Source organism: Garra rufa, chromosome 13 (assembly GCF_049309525.1).
Source record: "Garra rufa chromosome 13, GarRuf1.0, whole genome shotgun sequence".
NCBI classification, from domain to species: Eukaryota; Metazoa; Chordata; class Actinopteri; order Cypriniformes; family Cyprinidae; genus Garra; species Garra rufa.
Window position 1 is genome coordinate 9,718,998 of NC_133373.1, and position 17,288 is coordinate 9,736,285.

The window sequence follows — 17,288 nt, forward strand, 5'->3', positions numbered from 1 at the left end:
CGTATTCACCCAGTAGACATGAACAGACATGAACTGGAACAACCAAAATCATCTCTGGGGTTGATCCCTCAAGAAGCTTTACTTGCATACTCGAAGGTGTGAATCACTGCGTTCTGAGGTAAAGATGAATCTATTTATTACAAAACAACAACAACAACAACAACAACAATCATTTAATGACTTCATTCAGCTTGTGACTCCTCTGAAACATGACCACAGTACTGTACACGACGAACTAACTCCTCCCTTACAACCTCATATAGTACAAACAATAGTGGGAGGCACACAAAAACGCCACAGTCTCTCCACACAGCAGCTGTACAGTCTGGCTTTTACCTTAACTGTAAAAAAATGGCAGAAGACGAAGCTGGTATTTTCGTCAACCAGGAGCAGTTCAGCTGCCCCATCTGTATGGACCTTCTGCGGGACCCTGTGACCATTCCTTGCGGACACAACTACTGTATGGTGTGCATTAAGAGCTTCTGGGAGCAGAAGAACCAAAAGAAGTTGTGCAGCTGTCCAGAGTGCAGACAGACCTTCTCTCCGAGACCTGCGCTCAACAAAAACACACTGTTTGCTGAAGTTGTTGAGAAACTGAGACAAACTGGAACGCGTTCCCAGGTCATGCCTGGAGTTCAAGATGATGTCATTGCAGAAGAAAACCAGGACTTGGTCATGTTCTGTCAGGTGTGTCTGACTTCTTTTCCGACTTTAAATGTGGTGCTAAACTTCATAATAACTTAGCATAATAAAGCTTTCTATTAACTTTAACAAATAAGTCATTAAAAGATCAGTAGTTGAAATATATAATCATTTATGTTGACCCTCAGAAGTATTTTATCACTTAATCCTCAAATGTATGAATATAATTGCGTTATATAACAAAATCAAATTAAAAAGGATTTGACTTAGCCCAAAGAAAATAGCACAAGTACATTATACATTTCAGCTTTAAATTATTAAACTTATGTAATAGGGTAGATAGATACAATTATTAAGGCGAGACACGGCAGGCAAAAACATCGTTTTTTTTTTATTGGTCAATTTTGAGATTTTTGGATATTTGTCTTCAATAACATGTCTTCTTTTAGACTTGTGGTGAAAAAAAGTCCGAAATACACATTTAGGTCTTTATTTTACTGCACTTTGTCTGTTTGCGTCTGTAGATTTCTCATAAATTCAACAAAAGTTGGCGTTCTAAATCAACATGCTGCTCCGCGATCTCTGTCTGTACCCAGTCATCACGTACACTGCTGGAAAGCTCTCTCTCTTCTGTTCAATGCTGTCGGATCCAAATATGGTTATTTCCTTTTTATCAGCAACCAATCGTGAAAGTAAAAGAGGGGATTTAACTCTAAATGCGCAATCTCATTGGCTGAAGATAATTTCTGACAACGTGATTCGTTCAGAATCGTCACATGGTATGCTTTGACGCTTCCTTGTTTGGTTTAGCTTTCCGCGGTATCTTTTGAGTGAATGAATGAAAATAACTTCGCGTCAATCATCGAAAAGAGTACAGCAGTTGTCACTTGCAAGGGGGAAAATGAAAATTAGTAATGGATTACATGGTGAAATGCCCTCGGGAAGCGCATCTGAACGTGAGCTGTCGATGGGAACCCAGGGTGGTTTAGATATAAGCCAATCTATAAATAAAGTGCACTCTACACAACAGTGGCTGCTTGTTCATGTATTTGTGGTTCTCTGTGGTTAGTTGAAGGTCTTATTTGGCAATGTTGTTTTATTCAGTTTACATTGTTATAAATAATTACTTGGCCAGTTGTTTTGCTTGTTAGCAATGTTTTCATATAAAAATGTGTGGAATTTTTACAATATAAATTTTTAAAGCCCATTTTCTCAAAATGACTTTTCTCTCATACTCCAAGTCCGAAATCTCCACTTCAGTAGCACCTATATACACCAAACTTTCCAGTCTTGTACCTAGTTATATTATGAAGACTATTACAGAGGGATTTGTAAATATATTATTCCTAGCCTGATTTATATAACATTTTATTCCAAAAAACATGGCGAAAATACATTTTTTAAGGCTATTGACAGTATATTCTAATTTACAGGATAACAAAAGTGGATATCCATAAATCCCTCTGTAAATTTTTTCCCATCTAATATGTGAACACAATGAAAAAAGAATTTTGAACCTGGCTTTATCCAATTCTGAGATTTCGTTTTTTAAAATATAGGCAAATTAGCGCATTTTTACTTAGATAATGCCTAATTTGCATATTTAAACATAAAATTACAAAAACTTTGTAATACATTTTTTTCTCATCTTAATGTAGGTAATCAACTGGGAAAGTTTCATGGTGATATCTGCTAGTTAAAAATTTTACCCTATTCACCTGTAGTGTCTCGCCTTAAATAGATAAAATGTGTGTGTGTGTGTGTGTGTGTGTGTGTGTGTGTGTGTTTATATATACTACCAGTCAAATGTATTTTAAAAATGTTTAATATTTTTAAAGTTTATCAGTGTTTTTTAAAGAAGTCTCTTCTGCTCACCAAACCTGCATATATTTCATCCAAAGTACAGCAAAAACTGCAAAATTGCACTATTTACAATAACTGTTTTCTATTTGAATATATTTTAAAATGTAATTTATTTCTGTGATCAAACTTACATTATCAGCATCATTACTCCAGTCTTCAGTGTCACATGATCCTTCAGAAATCATTCTAATATGCTGATTTGCTGTTTAAGAACATTTTGGACTTTTATTATAATCAATATTTAAGACAGTTGAGTAATTTTTTAGGATTCTTTAATATATAGAAAGATCCAAGGCATTCCAGCATTTATCTGAAATAAAAAGCTTTTGTAACACTGTGCACTATACCATTCAAAAACCTGGAGTCAGTATAATTTATTAGTTTTGTTTATTTATTATTTTGGGGAAATAAGTTATAGAAATTAAAACTTTTATTTTTGCAAGGATGCTTTAAATTGATCAAAATTGATGATAAAGATATTTAAAATGTTACAAAAGATTTCTATTTCAGATAAATGTTGTTCTCCTGAATGTAATATTCATGGAAGAAACCTGAAAAAAAAATTCAAATCAAAATATTAGTATGATTTCTGAAGGACCATGTGGCACTGAACACTGGAGTAATGATGCTAAAAATTCTTCTTTGAAATCACAGAAATAAATTTAATTTTAAAATATATTCAATATATATATATATATATATATATATATATATATATATATATATACTCAAAAAAATCATGTAAATATACAATAAATAAATCCTTGTATATATTTTGAATACAATTTTCAAGGTAAATGTTGTATTTTTTAGGGTTTCTTTTTTTATATAAATATGATGAATTATTTATTTATAAATATCCTTACTTTAGAGGGGAGTCACACAATTACATCGCTGCTTTTTTACATTATAATAATTTTTGCTTCACTATAATAAAAGGACAGCTTCTGATTTTTATCTTTATGTCTCAAAAAATAGCAAAATTATTTTTAATCAGAAATAAAAATTAGCTCACCACAGAAGCAATGATAAAAAAAATAAATAAATCCAGTAGTACTTGTAATGTGTGTGTTTCTTTCTGTTGTTTTTAAAAAATATGTTTCTTCATATATTAATCCTGCAGCAAGAGCTTAAGCAGTCTCAGAGAAGATGCCAGCAGGTCATAAAGGAGCGTGAGAAGGAGCTGCAGGATCTGACTCACGCCGTACTCTCTCTCAGGGTGAGGTTATTACTGCCAGAAGATGGAAAATCTTAATGCACAAGTGGGATAGTGTGGGTCAACTCATGACCCTTCATTAGTAAGAAACAAGTTCTTGAGACTCATCACTTCTCTGGTTCTGTATGTTATCTAACAGAGCTCTGCCCAGGCGGCAGCGGAGGACACACAGAAGATCTTCAGCGAGGTGATCCAGTCACTTGAGGTTCTGTGTTTTGAGGTGATGGAGATGATCAAAGCAAAGGAGCAGATGGAATTAGACGAGGCGCATGGATTCATGGAGAAACTTGAGCAGGAGATCGCAGAGGTCAAGAGGAGAGACGCTGAATATGACACGCTTGCACACCTTGATGATAAAACGCAGTTCCTGAAGGTAACATCAGTGCATATGGGCACCAGCGTACACGTGATTTGTAATTTTGGTCTGAGAGGGTTTATTATATTCCTCAGAGTTATGAAACCCTGTGTAGTCAGCCAGAGTTGGTGACCTCTCCTGCAGTTCTAGTCAATCCGGACTTCTGTTTTGAGATGGTGTCAAGAAAACTCACATGTCTGAATGAGGATATTAAAGATGTGTGCCAGAAGAAACTGGAGAAATTATCAAATAAAAGTAAGTTGTTATCTGAATATGTTTGGAATAGCACACTAGCTAACTAGCTGTAAAATTACAGTATATTCCAGGTTAATAACTGCAATATTTTAACAGCAGTTTCACCATAGGACTTCTCTCGTGTCTAACTGGTTAATGACAGCTTTGTAATGTGAATTCAAGACTTGTCAAGAATTTAAACAAGAGTAGTAAATTCTGCTGTTGAGTCAGTAATTTGGCAGAAAATAACCCAGCATGCATTTATTTCATAGTAAATGTAGTAGCAGTAGTAGTTTTAAAAAGTAATTTATTGTATAAAAATACTCTTATATCCTTTAAATTTTAACTTCAGTTTTGAAGTGCATTTCCAGTGTGATCAATAAATGACAATCTGATTCATTATTATTGGATAACACTGCCAAAAGTCTTTTTTTCTAATTTAATTTTACAAAATGAATGAAACACTTTATCAGCAGTAGGGCCCTAAAAATAAATATCTTAATTTTTTCCCCAATTCCGTTTTTTTCCGTTTTAATTTTTATAGAATCTGTTTTAATGATTAAATGAAAAAATATTATTCAAAAAAGATGAAATGTACACAATTTATCAGCAAATTATTAAAAGTTTAACAAAAATTATTTTTTAAGGCCCTTTGAAATATGTTTTTTTGTTGTTGTTGTTAAATTTAAATGGTTTCATTAAATTTGATCAATTATTTGATTTTTCAGAAATACTGTGTTGTGTATTTAAATTTTTTCTGGTAAATAAATACCCGTAAATAATTTCTCTGGCAAATTTTATTAGTAGTAGTACTATCATTACATTGAATAATATATTTCTGTCACAGTTTCTTCAAGTTAAACCAAACTTTTATTTTGACGGGTTACTTTGAGGACCTTTATGACGATAGTTTTTCTCAAAAGAAATGGTAAAATTCTTATGAAGTGACTCTCAGAGCATTAGAGATTATTACTAGCAATTATGTTTGTGTTTATGTATTCATATTTTGAGGCGGCAGAGGCTGAAAAAAAACGCAAGTGTCACGCGCGTTTCAGAATGTGTGTAGTAAACGAAATGGCGCGTCTGCACCATTCATTCACATGGAGACATGCAGAACATGCTTAATATTGATGGACACTAGTCCATATCGCATTATGATTTAAATTTACTGACCTACTTTTGATTTATTGTTTCAAAGCAATTCCGTCCGTGTTTTCCGCATTGGGGAAATCTTAAGGCCCTACGATATTTCAATTTAAATTAAATAATATACACTATATATATTAAAAAAATCTTTATTTCCAAGATGGCAAATGGATACAACTCGCATGTGATAAGGTCGCGTGACAATGTTTTATACAGTATGTTGTTAAAACAATTAACATTAAACTATTTCAAATGAAATTATTTTAGTTTCTGTAACATTGAACACTGTTGTTAGAAATGTTTATGAAATGTTTCACTAACTATTTTTAAAGAACTGTCAGAATTAAATAAAAACAGGCAAGCCTTCCAAACACTATTAACCATTAAAGAAACTGAAATAAATAAAGTGAAATAAATATTTAAAATGCCTGTACTGTTTATATTTTGTCTTATTAGTGACACACCTGAAGTTTATTCCTACCCCTGAACCTAAAATCAAAGAGCAGTTTTTGGAATGTAAGTAACACACACGCACGCACGCACGCACGCACACACACACACACACACACACATGTTGGGTTTACATGTTTTATGGGGACATTCCATAGGCGTAATGGTTTTTATACTGTACAAACCGTACTTTCTATCGCTCTACACCTACCCTACACCTAAACCTAGCACTCACAGGAGATTGTGCATACTTTTACTTCGTCAAAAAAACTCATTGTGCATGATTTATAAGCCTGTTTCCTCATGGGGACCTGAGAAATGTCCCCACAAGGTCAAAATCTACTGGTATTCCTATCCTTGTGGGGACATTTGGTCCCCACAACGTGATGAATACCAGGTACACACACACACACACACACAATAAAATATGCAATAGAATTACTATCCATGTTAAATGCATGTTCTGTAATTAATTACTCGCCCCCATGTTGTTCCAAACCTGTATGACCTTTGTTCATCTTCAGAACACAAATTAAGATATTTTTGATGAGTTCTGTCAGATTTCTGACCCTTCATAGACAGCAAGGGTCCTAGAATTGTTAAATAAAGTTATTTTTGTTTCTTTCCACACAAAAAGTATTCTTGTAGCTTCATAAAATCAAGTTTGAACCACTGATGTCAAACAGACCATTTTGTCAATGTTCTTGGTACCCTTCCGGGCCTTGAACTTGGAAGGACCCTTGCTGTCTATGCAGGGTCAGAAAGCTTTTGGATTTCATGAAAAATATCTTTAATTTGTGTTCAGAAGATGAACAAAGGTCAGGTTTGGAATGACACAAGGGTGAGTAATTAATGTCACGACCGGCTCGCAAAGCCGCGACAAAGGAGATAACACGTTGGATAACGTTTGAAAAACAAATAACATTTATTAACATAAACTCAAATAAAAGACGAGACGAGACGAAACAGGACAGATCACATCGACGAGCGAGCCCTGAGCGACTGAAGGGAGCGATCTTTTCACTGCCGGCAAACTCCACACAGGTGTAAACCCTCTGTTAATCATGACGTCACTCACTCTAGGCCTGCAAAACATAACACGAAGAAAAACAAACAGCCAACAAAAGAATAACACAAAATGGGGTCGTAACACCCTCCCCCATAGAAAAGGGTGTCTAAGGTTGAAACTACAACCTACCCTTACCCGAGACCTCCCACCTACTGAAGAAAACACTTTGCTGTACTCCCAATGCACTCAGCAACTACGGGCCCTGTAGAAGCAATTTAAGAAGAGCAAAGAAAAGGAGTAAAAACAAACAAAACAGTTAGGAGGTGTAAGGGACTCTAGACAATGCATCAGCTACTACATTGTCGATCCCTTTGATGTGTCGGACCTCAAGGGAATAAGATTGCAGGAAAAGGCACCAGCGAGTCAAACGTTGATTTGGGGACCTCAAAGAGTGTAAATACGTAAGTGGATTATGGTCGGTGTACACGACCAATGGGTCAGACACAGATCCAATGTACACTTCAAAATTCTGCAGGGCCCAAATCAAAGCTAATGCCTCCTTCTCCACCACAGAATAATTTAACTGATACGAAAAAAACTTTTTAGAAAAATAACTGACTGGACGGTAAATTTCTGTATCATCAGCTTGTAATAATACAGCCCCTGCACCCACATTGCTTGCATCTACACATAAGGTAAAAGGGCGATCAAATCGAGGAGCTGCCAACACCGGAGCAGACACCAGCAACGACTTAGCTGCTTCAAAGGCTTTTTGGCAACCAGGAGACCAAACAAAAACGGCTTTGGCTTTCAGTAGGTCAGTGAGTGGGGCTACTACAGTAGAAAAATTTCTACAAAATCCCCGATAATAACCCACTAGCCCCAAAAACCGCATGAGTTCTTTCTTCGTAGTAGGAGATGGAAATTGGTCGATGGCCTCTACCTTAGCACGAATTGGCCGCACGCAACCTTGACCAACCACCTTACCAAGGTATGTCACGGTGGCCTTGGCAAATTCACATTTGGCTAGATTGACTGTTAGTCCTGCCTCTTTAAAACGAGCAAACAGGTCTGCAATACGACTCAAGTGCTGGTCCCACGAATCACTGAAAACAACTACATCGTCTAAATAGACAGCGACTCCCTGCAACCCAGCAACAACCCGATTCATGAGCCGCTGAAATGTTGCGGGCGCGTTCCGAAGACCAAAGCTCATAACATTATAAGAAAATAACCCCTCAGATGTAATAAAGGCAGAAATTTCTTGAGCTCTTGGGGTCAATGGAACCTGCCAATAGCCTTTAAGCAGATCAAATTTACTAACAAATTTCGCAGACCCAACTTGGTCAACACAATCCTCAATGCGAGGAAGAGGAAAGGAGTCTGGCTTAGTCAGTTTGTTTATTTTCCGATAGTCGGTGCAAAAACGATAAGTTCCATCAGGCTTATTCACAAGTATGCAAGGAGAAGCCCAGCTAGAGAATGATGGCCTTGCAATATCGTTATCCAGCATGTACTGAACTTCATCTTTAAGATGGAGAAACTTATTTGGGGAAACCCGATAAAAATGCTGACGAATGGGTTCCGCATCCCCAACATCGATATCGTGCTCCAACCAGTGGGTTCGTGAAGGCACATCACCAAATAAAGAGACATTACGGTTAATAAGAGCAATTAAATCAGCACGTTTGCTCTCTGGCAAATGGGCCAACATTTTATGCAAACTTTTAAGAGTCTCTGAATTTTTAAGACGTCCCAACAGTACCGTATCTTCTGGAAAAGGAACCCCCTCATCAATTTCCTCCTCCAACGGGTCAGATGAAGCACTATCAACTGACAAAACAGATTGCACCTTAGTCTTAACATTTGACATTTCGTGAGAACGGCAATAATAAGGCTTCAACAAATTAATGTGACACAATTGGGTGGACTTTCTTCGGTCAGGTGTAGCAATCAGATAGTTCAAATCAGAAATTTGCTTAACCACCACAAAAGGACCTGTATACCGAGCTTGAAATGGAGAACCTTCCACAGGTAACAGAGCCAACACTTGATCACCAGATATAAATTGTCTTTTCTCAGCTCGCCGATCATAAAGTGTCTTCATACGCCTCTGAGAAGAACACAATTGTTCTTTCGCCATTTTACAGGCTTCATACAACCTACGCTTGAACCCATTTACATAATCTATCAGGTTTTTAGGTGGTACACTCTCAATCCAATTATCACGTAGCATAGCCAAGGGACCCCGAACAGTATGCCCGAACACAAGATCATTTGGACTAAAACCCGTACTTTCCTGACATACCTCACGTGCTGACAACATCAGCCACGGCAATCCCTCCTCCCAATCACCTTCCATCTCAGTACAATACGCACGTAATAAGGACTTAAGCGTCTGATGAAAGCGCTCCAACGCCCCCTGGCTTTGGGCATGGTAAGCACTTGCTTTACTGTGCTTAACCTGGAGCAGCTTCAATACCTGAGAAAACAAGTGAGACGTAAAGTTAGAACCTTGATCACTCTGTACAATCTTTGGAATACCGAAAACTGAAATGAACTGGGTCAAGGCTTTCACTACAGATTTTGCAGTAATGGTACGGAGGGGGTAGGCCGCAGGATACCGAGTCGATGCACACATAACAGTGAGCAAATAAATACTACCTGATTTTGATCTAGGCAACGGGCCTACACAATCAACAATCAGATGCTCAAAGGGTGGACTGACAGCTGGGATCGGAAATAGCGGTGCAGGTTCAATAATCTGATTCGGCTTACCCGTTAATTGACAAGTATGACATGTCTTGATGTACTTAGACACATCTTTCTTCAATTTCGGCCAAAAGAAATGACGAAGAATTCTGTCGTAGGTCTTTCTAACCCCCAGGTGACCTGCAAGTTCGTCATGAGAAACTTTCAACACAAGTGAACGATACTTTTCTGGCACTACCACTTGTACAATAGCATCCCCTGCAAAATTACTACAGTGTGGTATCCACTTCCTCACCAACATTCCTTCCTGTAAGAAGTAACCCTGAGCAACATCTCTAATTTCATCAGATGACACCACACTTTCAAAAAGTTTAGAGAGAGACGGATCAAGGAGCTGCTCTTGTATCAATTCTGGAAGGGAAACAGAAAAATCATCAGGCAAGGAAAAGGTGGACCCCACTACCCCTGGCTCAGAAGATAACTTTGGCTGAGCAGAGGTCATCGAACGAGTTATTGCACATGCTGTAAATACCTCTGGAAACTTCTCCTTACTCTCATCAGGACCTGGGAGAGGAAAAGGTGAAACCACAGGAGGTAAAGAGCTATCCGGCCAAACCCTGCCACCTGCCAAATTATTTCCCAGTATTATATCCACACCCTTTACTGGCAAAGCGTGACGTACCCCAATCACCACCTCTCCATTCACAAGTTGAGATGACAACATTACTTTATGCAAAGGAACAGATAAAACATTTAACCCAATTCCTTTAATAAGCACACTAGTACCAGTGTCGCTCAAAGATGAAAATGGCAACACCTTCTGCAAAATGAAGGATTCCGATGCTCCTGTGTCCCTCAATATGGTCACTGGAACTTGTGTGTCTTGTCCAGCCATTGACACATGACCATAAGTGATGAAAGGTGCATAATCTCCATCTTCTATAAGCTCCACTGCTGTGGGAAAACTTTCTTCAGACATGTTAGAACAATTTACTATGGGTGCCGCTAGAACAGCTGGTTTAACCCGAGGAGTTTTCCCCCCCTTACTTTTAACTCGTAGTACTGGGCAGTCATGCTTCCAGTGGCCTTTACCACGACAGTAATTACAGATCAGAATTGCATCTCCAGGTGTACGATCTATTTTATTTTCAAAAATGTCATCCCTTTTCCGAAACTCAAAACTACTTTTATGAGTCAAAACGTAATCATCAGCTAATTCAGCAGCCTTAGTAGCGGTCTCAGCCTTCTGCTCATTTATATACGTCGCAATGCGAGCAGGAACAGTGTTCTTAAACTGTTCAAGCACCATTAAATTACTCAAATCTTCAAACGTGGTTACCTCAGAAGCCATACACCAGCGATTAAATGCAGTAGTGAGCTCCCTAACAAACTCAACATGAGGCTCATTAACTCCCCTAGACATAGTTCTAAATTTCTGTCGGTATGCTTCCGGTACTAGCTCGTATGCTTTTAACACGGCCGCTTTAACAATATCATAGTCTTCACAATCTGGGAGTGGTAGTGCAGAATAAACTTCTTGAGCCCTGCCAGTGAGCACGCATTGTAACAGCAACGTACGTTCTTTACTAGGCCAGCATCTTGCCTCTGCTAATCGCTCAAACAATATAAAGAATGTATCCAGATCTCGCTCATTAAATTTAGGTATTAAGCGCAAATTAGCAGCAGTGTCAAACATTTGAGAAGCAGCATGCGAAGAATCTCTAGAACCGCTAATTAATCCACCTTCTCTTATTATATCCAAACGATATTTTTGTAGCTCAATGTTGGTTTGTTCATTTCTCGTTTTTTCACGCTCTACTTCCAATTTCACCCGCTCCTGTTCAATCTGTAATAACAATAACCGTTCTTGCTGCTCAAAAGTAAAAGTACTAACTTGACTTTTAACATGACCGGCAGCAGCTGGCTCCTCCACCAATATGCACTGTTCTATCAACTTCGTTTTAAGACTTTCCCTCACCGTACTATCTTTTACTCTCCGATCTCCAATTTCAATTTCATAATGATCCGCGATTTTTAATAACTGTTCTTTCGTACACGAATCAAGCAAAAATTCAGAAGGAGAGTTAATAAAATCGTCAACTAAATTAGACATGTTTCTCCGATATATAAAAAACGTGCTCTTTACAAACCCCAGTAGGAGGAAAAACAAGTTCCCTTTCCCTATCTATACCAAAAACACTAACTAACTCATCCCTAATCTTCGTGTGGTTACTGGTAAGGGGTATTTATGCACTAACTCCCGCTGGTACAAAGAAAAGCAACCAGCACGCTGGCGACTCACTCGTACCACGGATATGCTCCCGAGACAACTGCTCTACTCACGGTCACCACACAAAAACAAGAAAAAGTTACATTCTACCACTCGTGCCAAAAGGGAACGAGCAGTTACACCTAACAAGGGAACACCAATAATACTCAAATTTCCCCCCACGATAGGATTTGCAAAGAACACTTACCTTCTTCCTGCATAGAGACGCAGCCAACTATAGTGAGCAGTAATAGTCACCCTCCGTCCATGAAACAATCAAAATCCAACGCGTAACTCCTTCAAAAGGATGTTTAAAACACCCACAAACACTAGCGCTACACAAAACAATTGCTCTTCAGGCTTTACGTTTGGCTAATCAACATGCGCATTTCATTACAAAATAACCAAACGCAAACAAACAGCGCGCTTTCAAAATACCTCAACAAGATATTCAAAACTTAAAAGACGAGCCCCCATTTGTCACGACCGGCTCGCAAAGCCGCGACAAAGGAGATAACACGTTGGATAACGTTTGAAAAACAAATAACATTTATTAACATAAACTCAAATAAAAGACGAGACGAGACGAAACAGGACAGATCACATCGACGAGCGAGCCCTGAGCGACTGAAGGGAGCGATCTTTTCACTGCCGGTGTTACGAGATTTTTGGTTTCTGAGATATTCGGTTTCAGTGGGCGGAGCATACATGCATATTAATGAGACATGATCAGACATGCGCGAATGGTCGTGAAACTGAAAATATCAGCTCTGCTCCATCTCAGAATGTTTAACGATTTTTGTTTTCATAAACCTAACAGACCTTTGTCTAATCAATGAACTTATGTCTAAAATAAATGTGTTTACCTTGTTAATGCAGTTACAAAAGTTTTATTAGTATGTACTTTTTTCGCGTGAGGTCATCCACGACTAAATGAGAATAACAGGCTTTCACTTCATGTAACTGTACAGACTACGCAAACCTCATCTGCATCCAGTATTGATTTCAGTATAGCGGTAGGTAGATTTCTACATTGCGATGCTTAAACTGGGACTTTATTTTTGATATTCCTTGTTAAATACATCACTAACTTTAACATCTTAAACGTCTAGAATGCGGACGAATACGTTTGTTTATAAACTAACCTAATGTGATTGGTTACAAGGGATCAAACCAAAGGTTATGCAAATTGTGACTATTAAACATTTTCCAACATTCACCATCTCTTGTTGTGATTGTCATACACTGCAGAAAAATGCTTCTTTTTTCTTTTTTGTCACGTTACCAGATAAAATAAAAACATAAGTGAAACCAACAATTCCAGATCAAAGGAGCAGAAGGTTTAAAACGGGTCCCTCTGGCAATGACTACTATAATGTTCTCAAACCCATGAGTGGCCTAACAAAGTTTTTGTAACCTATTCTGTGCCATCTGCTCTTTGACCATGTGTTGAACTGTGTATCTGTAATAATTTGGAAATGTGATATTCCAAAGGATTTTTTATTTTTATTTTTTTTTTGATTAAAGAGTAAACCAACCAAATGTTTATTTAGTGGGAAATGTCTTTATACTCATGGGTTTTACTTAGAATGAGGGTCCTGTGTAACATACAAACAAAAGATTCCCGTATGCTCCCATAGTGTGTCTGTAGCACAATAAAGCAAGCAAAAGGACTAGGCACACCAACATCATCAGATGACAGATTTACACACCCACTTGTTAATCAATTTGCTATTGTCAAATTATAAGAATGTGAAGTGTGTCAAAATGATCACATAAAGCTCTATAAACATTTTCTTACCCCACTATAATATGCAAATGTTCATCATTAGAAGCCAAAAATTGGACAGTTATCTAATAAACCAATGTCAGAGGTGAAATCATCTCAGTAAAGAATTTTTTATGGAATTGCACAGTAGTGCAATAGGGGCTCACTGTGGCATTCACAAAACCTTGGATTCAGTGAGCAGAAGGTTTTATTGGACAGGCATGTCTTTGGACATTAAAAATGGGTGAGTGCAATCTCATACAGTTCTACTTTTGTATGAGGCTACCAATCAACATCAAGAGACAATTTTTGTATTATTATTATTATTTTTTTTTTTTATTAATATTTTGCCTCTCCCTCCCATAGAATACCTGAGTGACTTATGCATGGCCTGTGGCAATAAATATCCTTATACAGATAACAAAGTGGACACTTGGGTATGTTTAACTGGGGGCATGATTTCATTGCTCTATTTGAAACTGCTATTTAAGTGTTTATTAATCTATGATCTTAATCTCTCTCAGATTGAATGTGACAGCTGCAGTGGTTGGTACCACTGGGACTGCATGAGTAGGCCCAGTATAGAGGAAGTCTTCATTTGTCCAGGGTGCCATGGACCTTTATAGTGTATAATGTGCATGGCTTTTTTCTGTTTTTCCCTATATACAGTCATGGACAAAATTGTTGGCACCCTTGGTAAATATGGGCAAAGAAGGCTGTAAAAAATCTGCATTGTTTCTCCTGTAGCTCTTTTAGTCAAAAATTCAGCAAAATTCAAACATTTTATTAAAGTGAAACAATTTGAAGTGAGATGGAATATAACTTTATGAAAAAATGTTTTTCTCAAGTACACCCTGGCCACAATTATTGGCACCTTTAGAAATTCTTATGAGTACATTATCTCCTAAATATATTTGCATTGAAATCTCCAATTTCTTAGCACACCTAGGTGACTGGAAACATGATGTTGTCCAGTCATGACGTCTTGGTGCACAGATAAATAAATATTAGTAACACAAAGCCCAAACCAACCTAATCATTCATCACAATGGGTAAAACTAAAGAATATACTTCTGATGTACAGCAAAAAAATGTTGATCTTTACACAATACAAAGTGGCTTTAAGAAAATACTTAAAACATTAAATATCCTCATTTCCAACATCAGGGAAATAATTAAGAAGTTTTAATGGACTGGTGATGGTAAAAATCTGCTTGAAACATGATGTGTGTCAATATTGTCGCTTTGCAACGATTCGTATTGTGAAAAGCGCTATACACATAAACTTGATTTGATTTGATTTGATTGTCGTAATGTGCAGCAAAGAGAACAATTTAAGTGGCCACATACTCCTCAAAGATCACAGATGGAAAATTCTGCCATAACCATCCCAATTCCCTGAGCTGAATCCTATGGAAAATGAGTGGGATAAACTGAAGAAGAGGGAGCACCAACATTTGAAGGATCTGGAGAAATTCTGTATGGAGGAATAGTCTAAAATCACTTGCCATATTTTCTCAAACCTCATCAGGCATGAAGGGGGGGAAATCTGAGTTGTTTTTCATGCAAATGGAAGTTGCAGAAAGTTTTGAATACAAGGGTGCCAATAATTATAGCCAGGGTCTATTAGAGAAAACCATTTATTTCATAATATTATATTCCCCCCACTTTTTTTATTTTATTTTTTAACTAAAGATCAACAGGAGAAACAACGCAGATTTATTTTTACAGCCTTCTTTGCCCATATTTACTATCGTTTGCCATCAATTTTGTCCATGACTGTACATATACATGTATATGCTTTATTGAAATGCTTTTCATCCAGCACAAAAATGAAACAAGTGATAAAAGAACAGACATGTTGGTGTTGTTATGCTCACAAGACTTGTTAGTCCATGTTATTTTTACACAAAGTTGTGGTTTGATCAAGTTAACGAGACTTAAACAATCACATTAGACTAGTTTAAATAAATTCGTCCACAGATACGTTTCTAGACGTTTAAGATGTTACAGGCAGTGATGTATTTAACAAGGAATATCAAAAATAAAGTCCCAGTTTAAGCATCGCAATGTAGAAATCTACCTACCGCTACGAACTGAAACCAATACTGGATGCAGATGAGGTTTGCCTGTACAGTTACATGAAGTGAAAGCCTGTTATTCTCATTTGGTCGTGGATGACCTCAGGCGAAAAAAGTAACTGCATTAACAAGGTAAACACATTTATTTTAGATACAAGTTCATAGCTTAGACAAAAGTCTGTTAGGTTTATGAAAAAAAAATCGTTAAACATTCTGAGATGGAGCAGAGCTGATATTTTCAGTTTCACGACCATTCGCGCATGTCTGGTCATGTCTCATTAATATGCATGTATGCTCCGCCCACTGAAACCGAATATCTCAGAAACCAAAAATCTCGCAACACCGGCAAACTCCACACAGGTGTAAACCCTCTGTTAATCATGACGTCACTCACTCTAGGCCTGCAAAACATAACACGAAGAAAAACAAACAGCCAACAAAAGAATAACACAAAATGGGGTCGTAACATTAATGACAGGATTTTCCTTTTTTTAATCCATGTCTTGTGTCTCTGGATTTCAGATTCAGGTCCCCTGACTCTCGACCAAAACACCGCTCACAGAAACCTCAGCATTTCCTCAGAGACCGGTGAGGTGACGTGCAGCAAAACTTCTCTGTCCGTTCCCGACCACCCAGAGAGGTTTGACAGCTATTACCAGGTCCTGTGCAGGGAGAGCGTGTCCGGCCGCTGTTATTTCGAGGCCGACTGGAATGGGAAGGGTCCCGTGCACATCGCAGTGTCCTATGAGGACATCAGCAGGAAAGGAAAGAGCACCATGTGTGCATTTGGACAGAATGCCCAGTCCTGGAGTCTGGTGTGTTCTGAGGATACGTATGCGTTCTGGCACAATGGACGGGAGACTAAGATTCCCAAAATGCAGTGGGCTCGCAGGACTGGGGTTTATGTCGATTTCTCTGCAGGGATTTTGGCATTCTACAGCATCACAGACTCAATGAATCTCATCCACAGAATTCGGACTGTATTCACTCAACCGCTCTATCCTGGATTCAGAATTAACATCGGGTCCAGTATGAGACTTTGTTATCCACTTTAATGGCACGAAATGAAGTATATCTAGTCCCCGAACAGTTGCAATGACATTGAAGAACCATTTTTGGTTCCCCAAATGGTTTCATGGATGTTAAAGGTTCTTCATGAAACCATCAATGCTAATACAGAACATTTATTTTAAAGGAACACTCCACTTTTTTTGGAAATAGGCTCGTTCTCCAACTCCCCCTAATTTAATAAATTGAGTTTTACCGTTTTGAAATCCATTCAGCCGTTCTCCTGTTCTGGCGATATCACTTTTAGCATAGCTTAGCATAGATCATTGAATCCTATTAGACCAATAGCATCGCGTTCAAAAATGACTAATGAGTTTCGATATTTTTCCATTTAAAACTTGACTCTTGTGTAGTTATATTGTGTACTAATACCGGCGGAAAATGTAAAGCTGCAAATTTCTAGGCCGATAAGATTAGCAACTACACTCCCATTTCGGTGTAATAGTCAAGGAAGTTTGCTGCCCTAATATGGACG

The 17,288-nt window shown here is 37.8% G+C and overlaps 1 protein-coding gene across 1 annotated transcript; it reads left to right on the forward strand.

Moving 5' to 3' along the window:
• Positions 1-310: 310 nt before the first annotated feature.
• ftr85 (finTRIM family, member 85) lies at positions 311-17,082 on the forward strand. The gene is made up of 6 exons (XM_073817065.1): positions 311-687; positions 3,629-3,724; positions 3,861-4,094; positions 4,172-4,331; positions 5,913-5,972; positions 16,268-17,082. Exons 1-6 carry the CDS (start codon positions 352-354, stop codon positions 16,798-16,800), a joined length of 1,419 nt encoding a protein of 472 aa, XP_073673166.1. The 5' UTR covers positions 311-351; the 3' UTR covers positions 16,801-17,082.
• Positions 17,083-17,288: the final 206 nt, after the last annotated feature.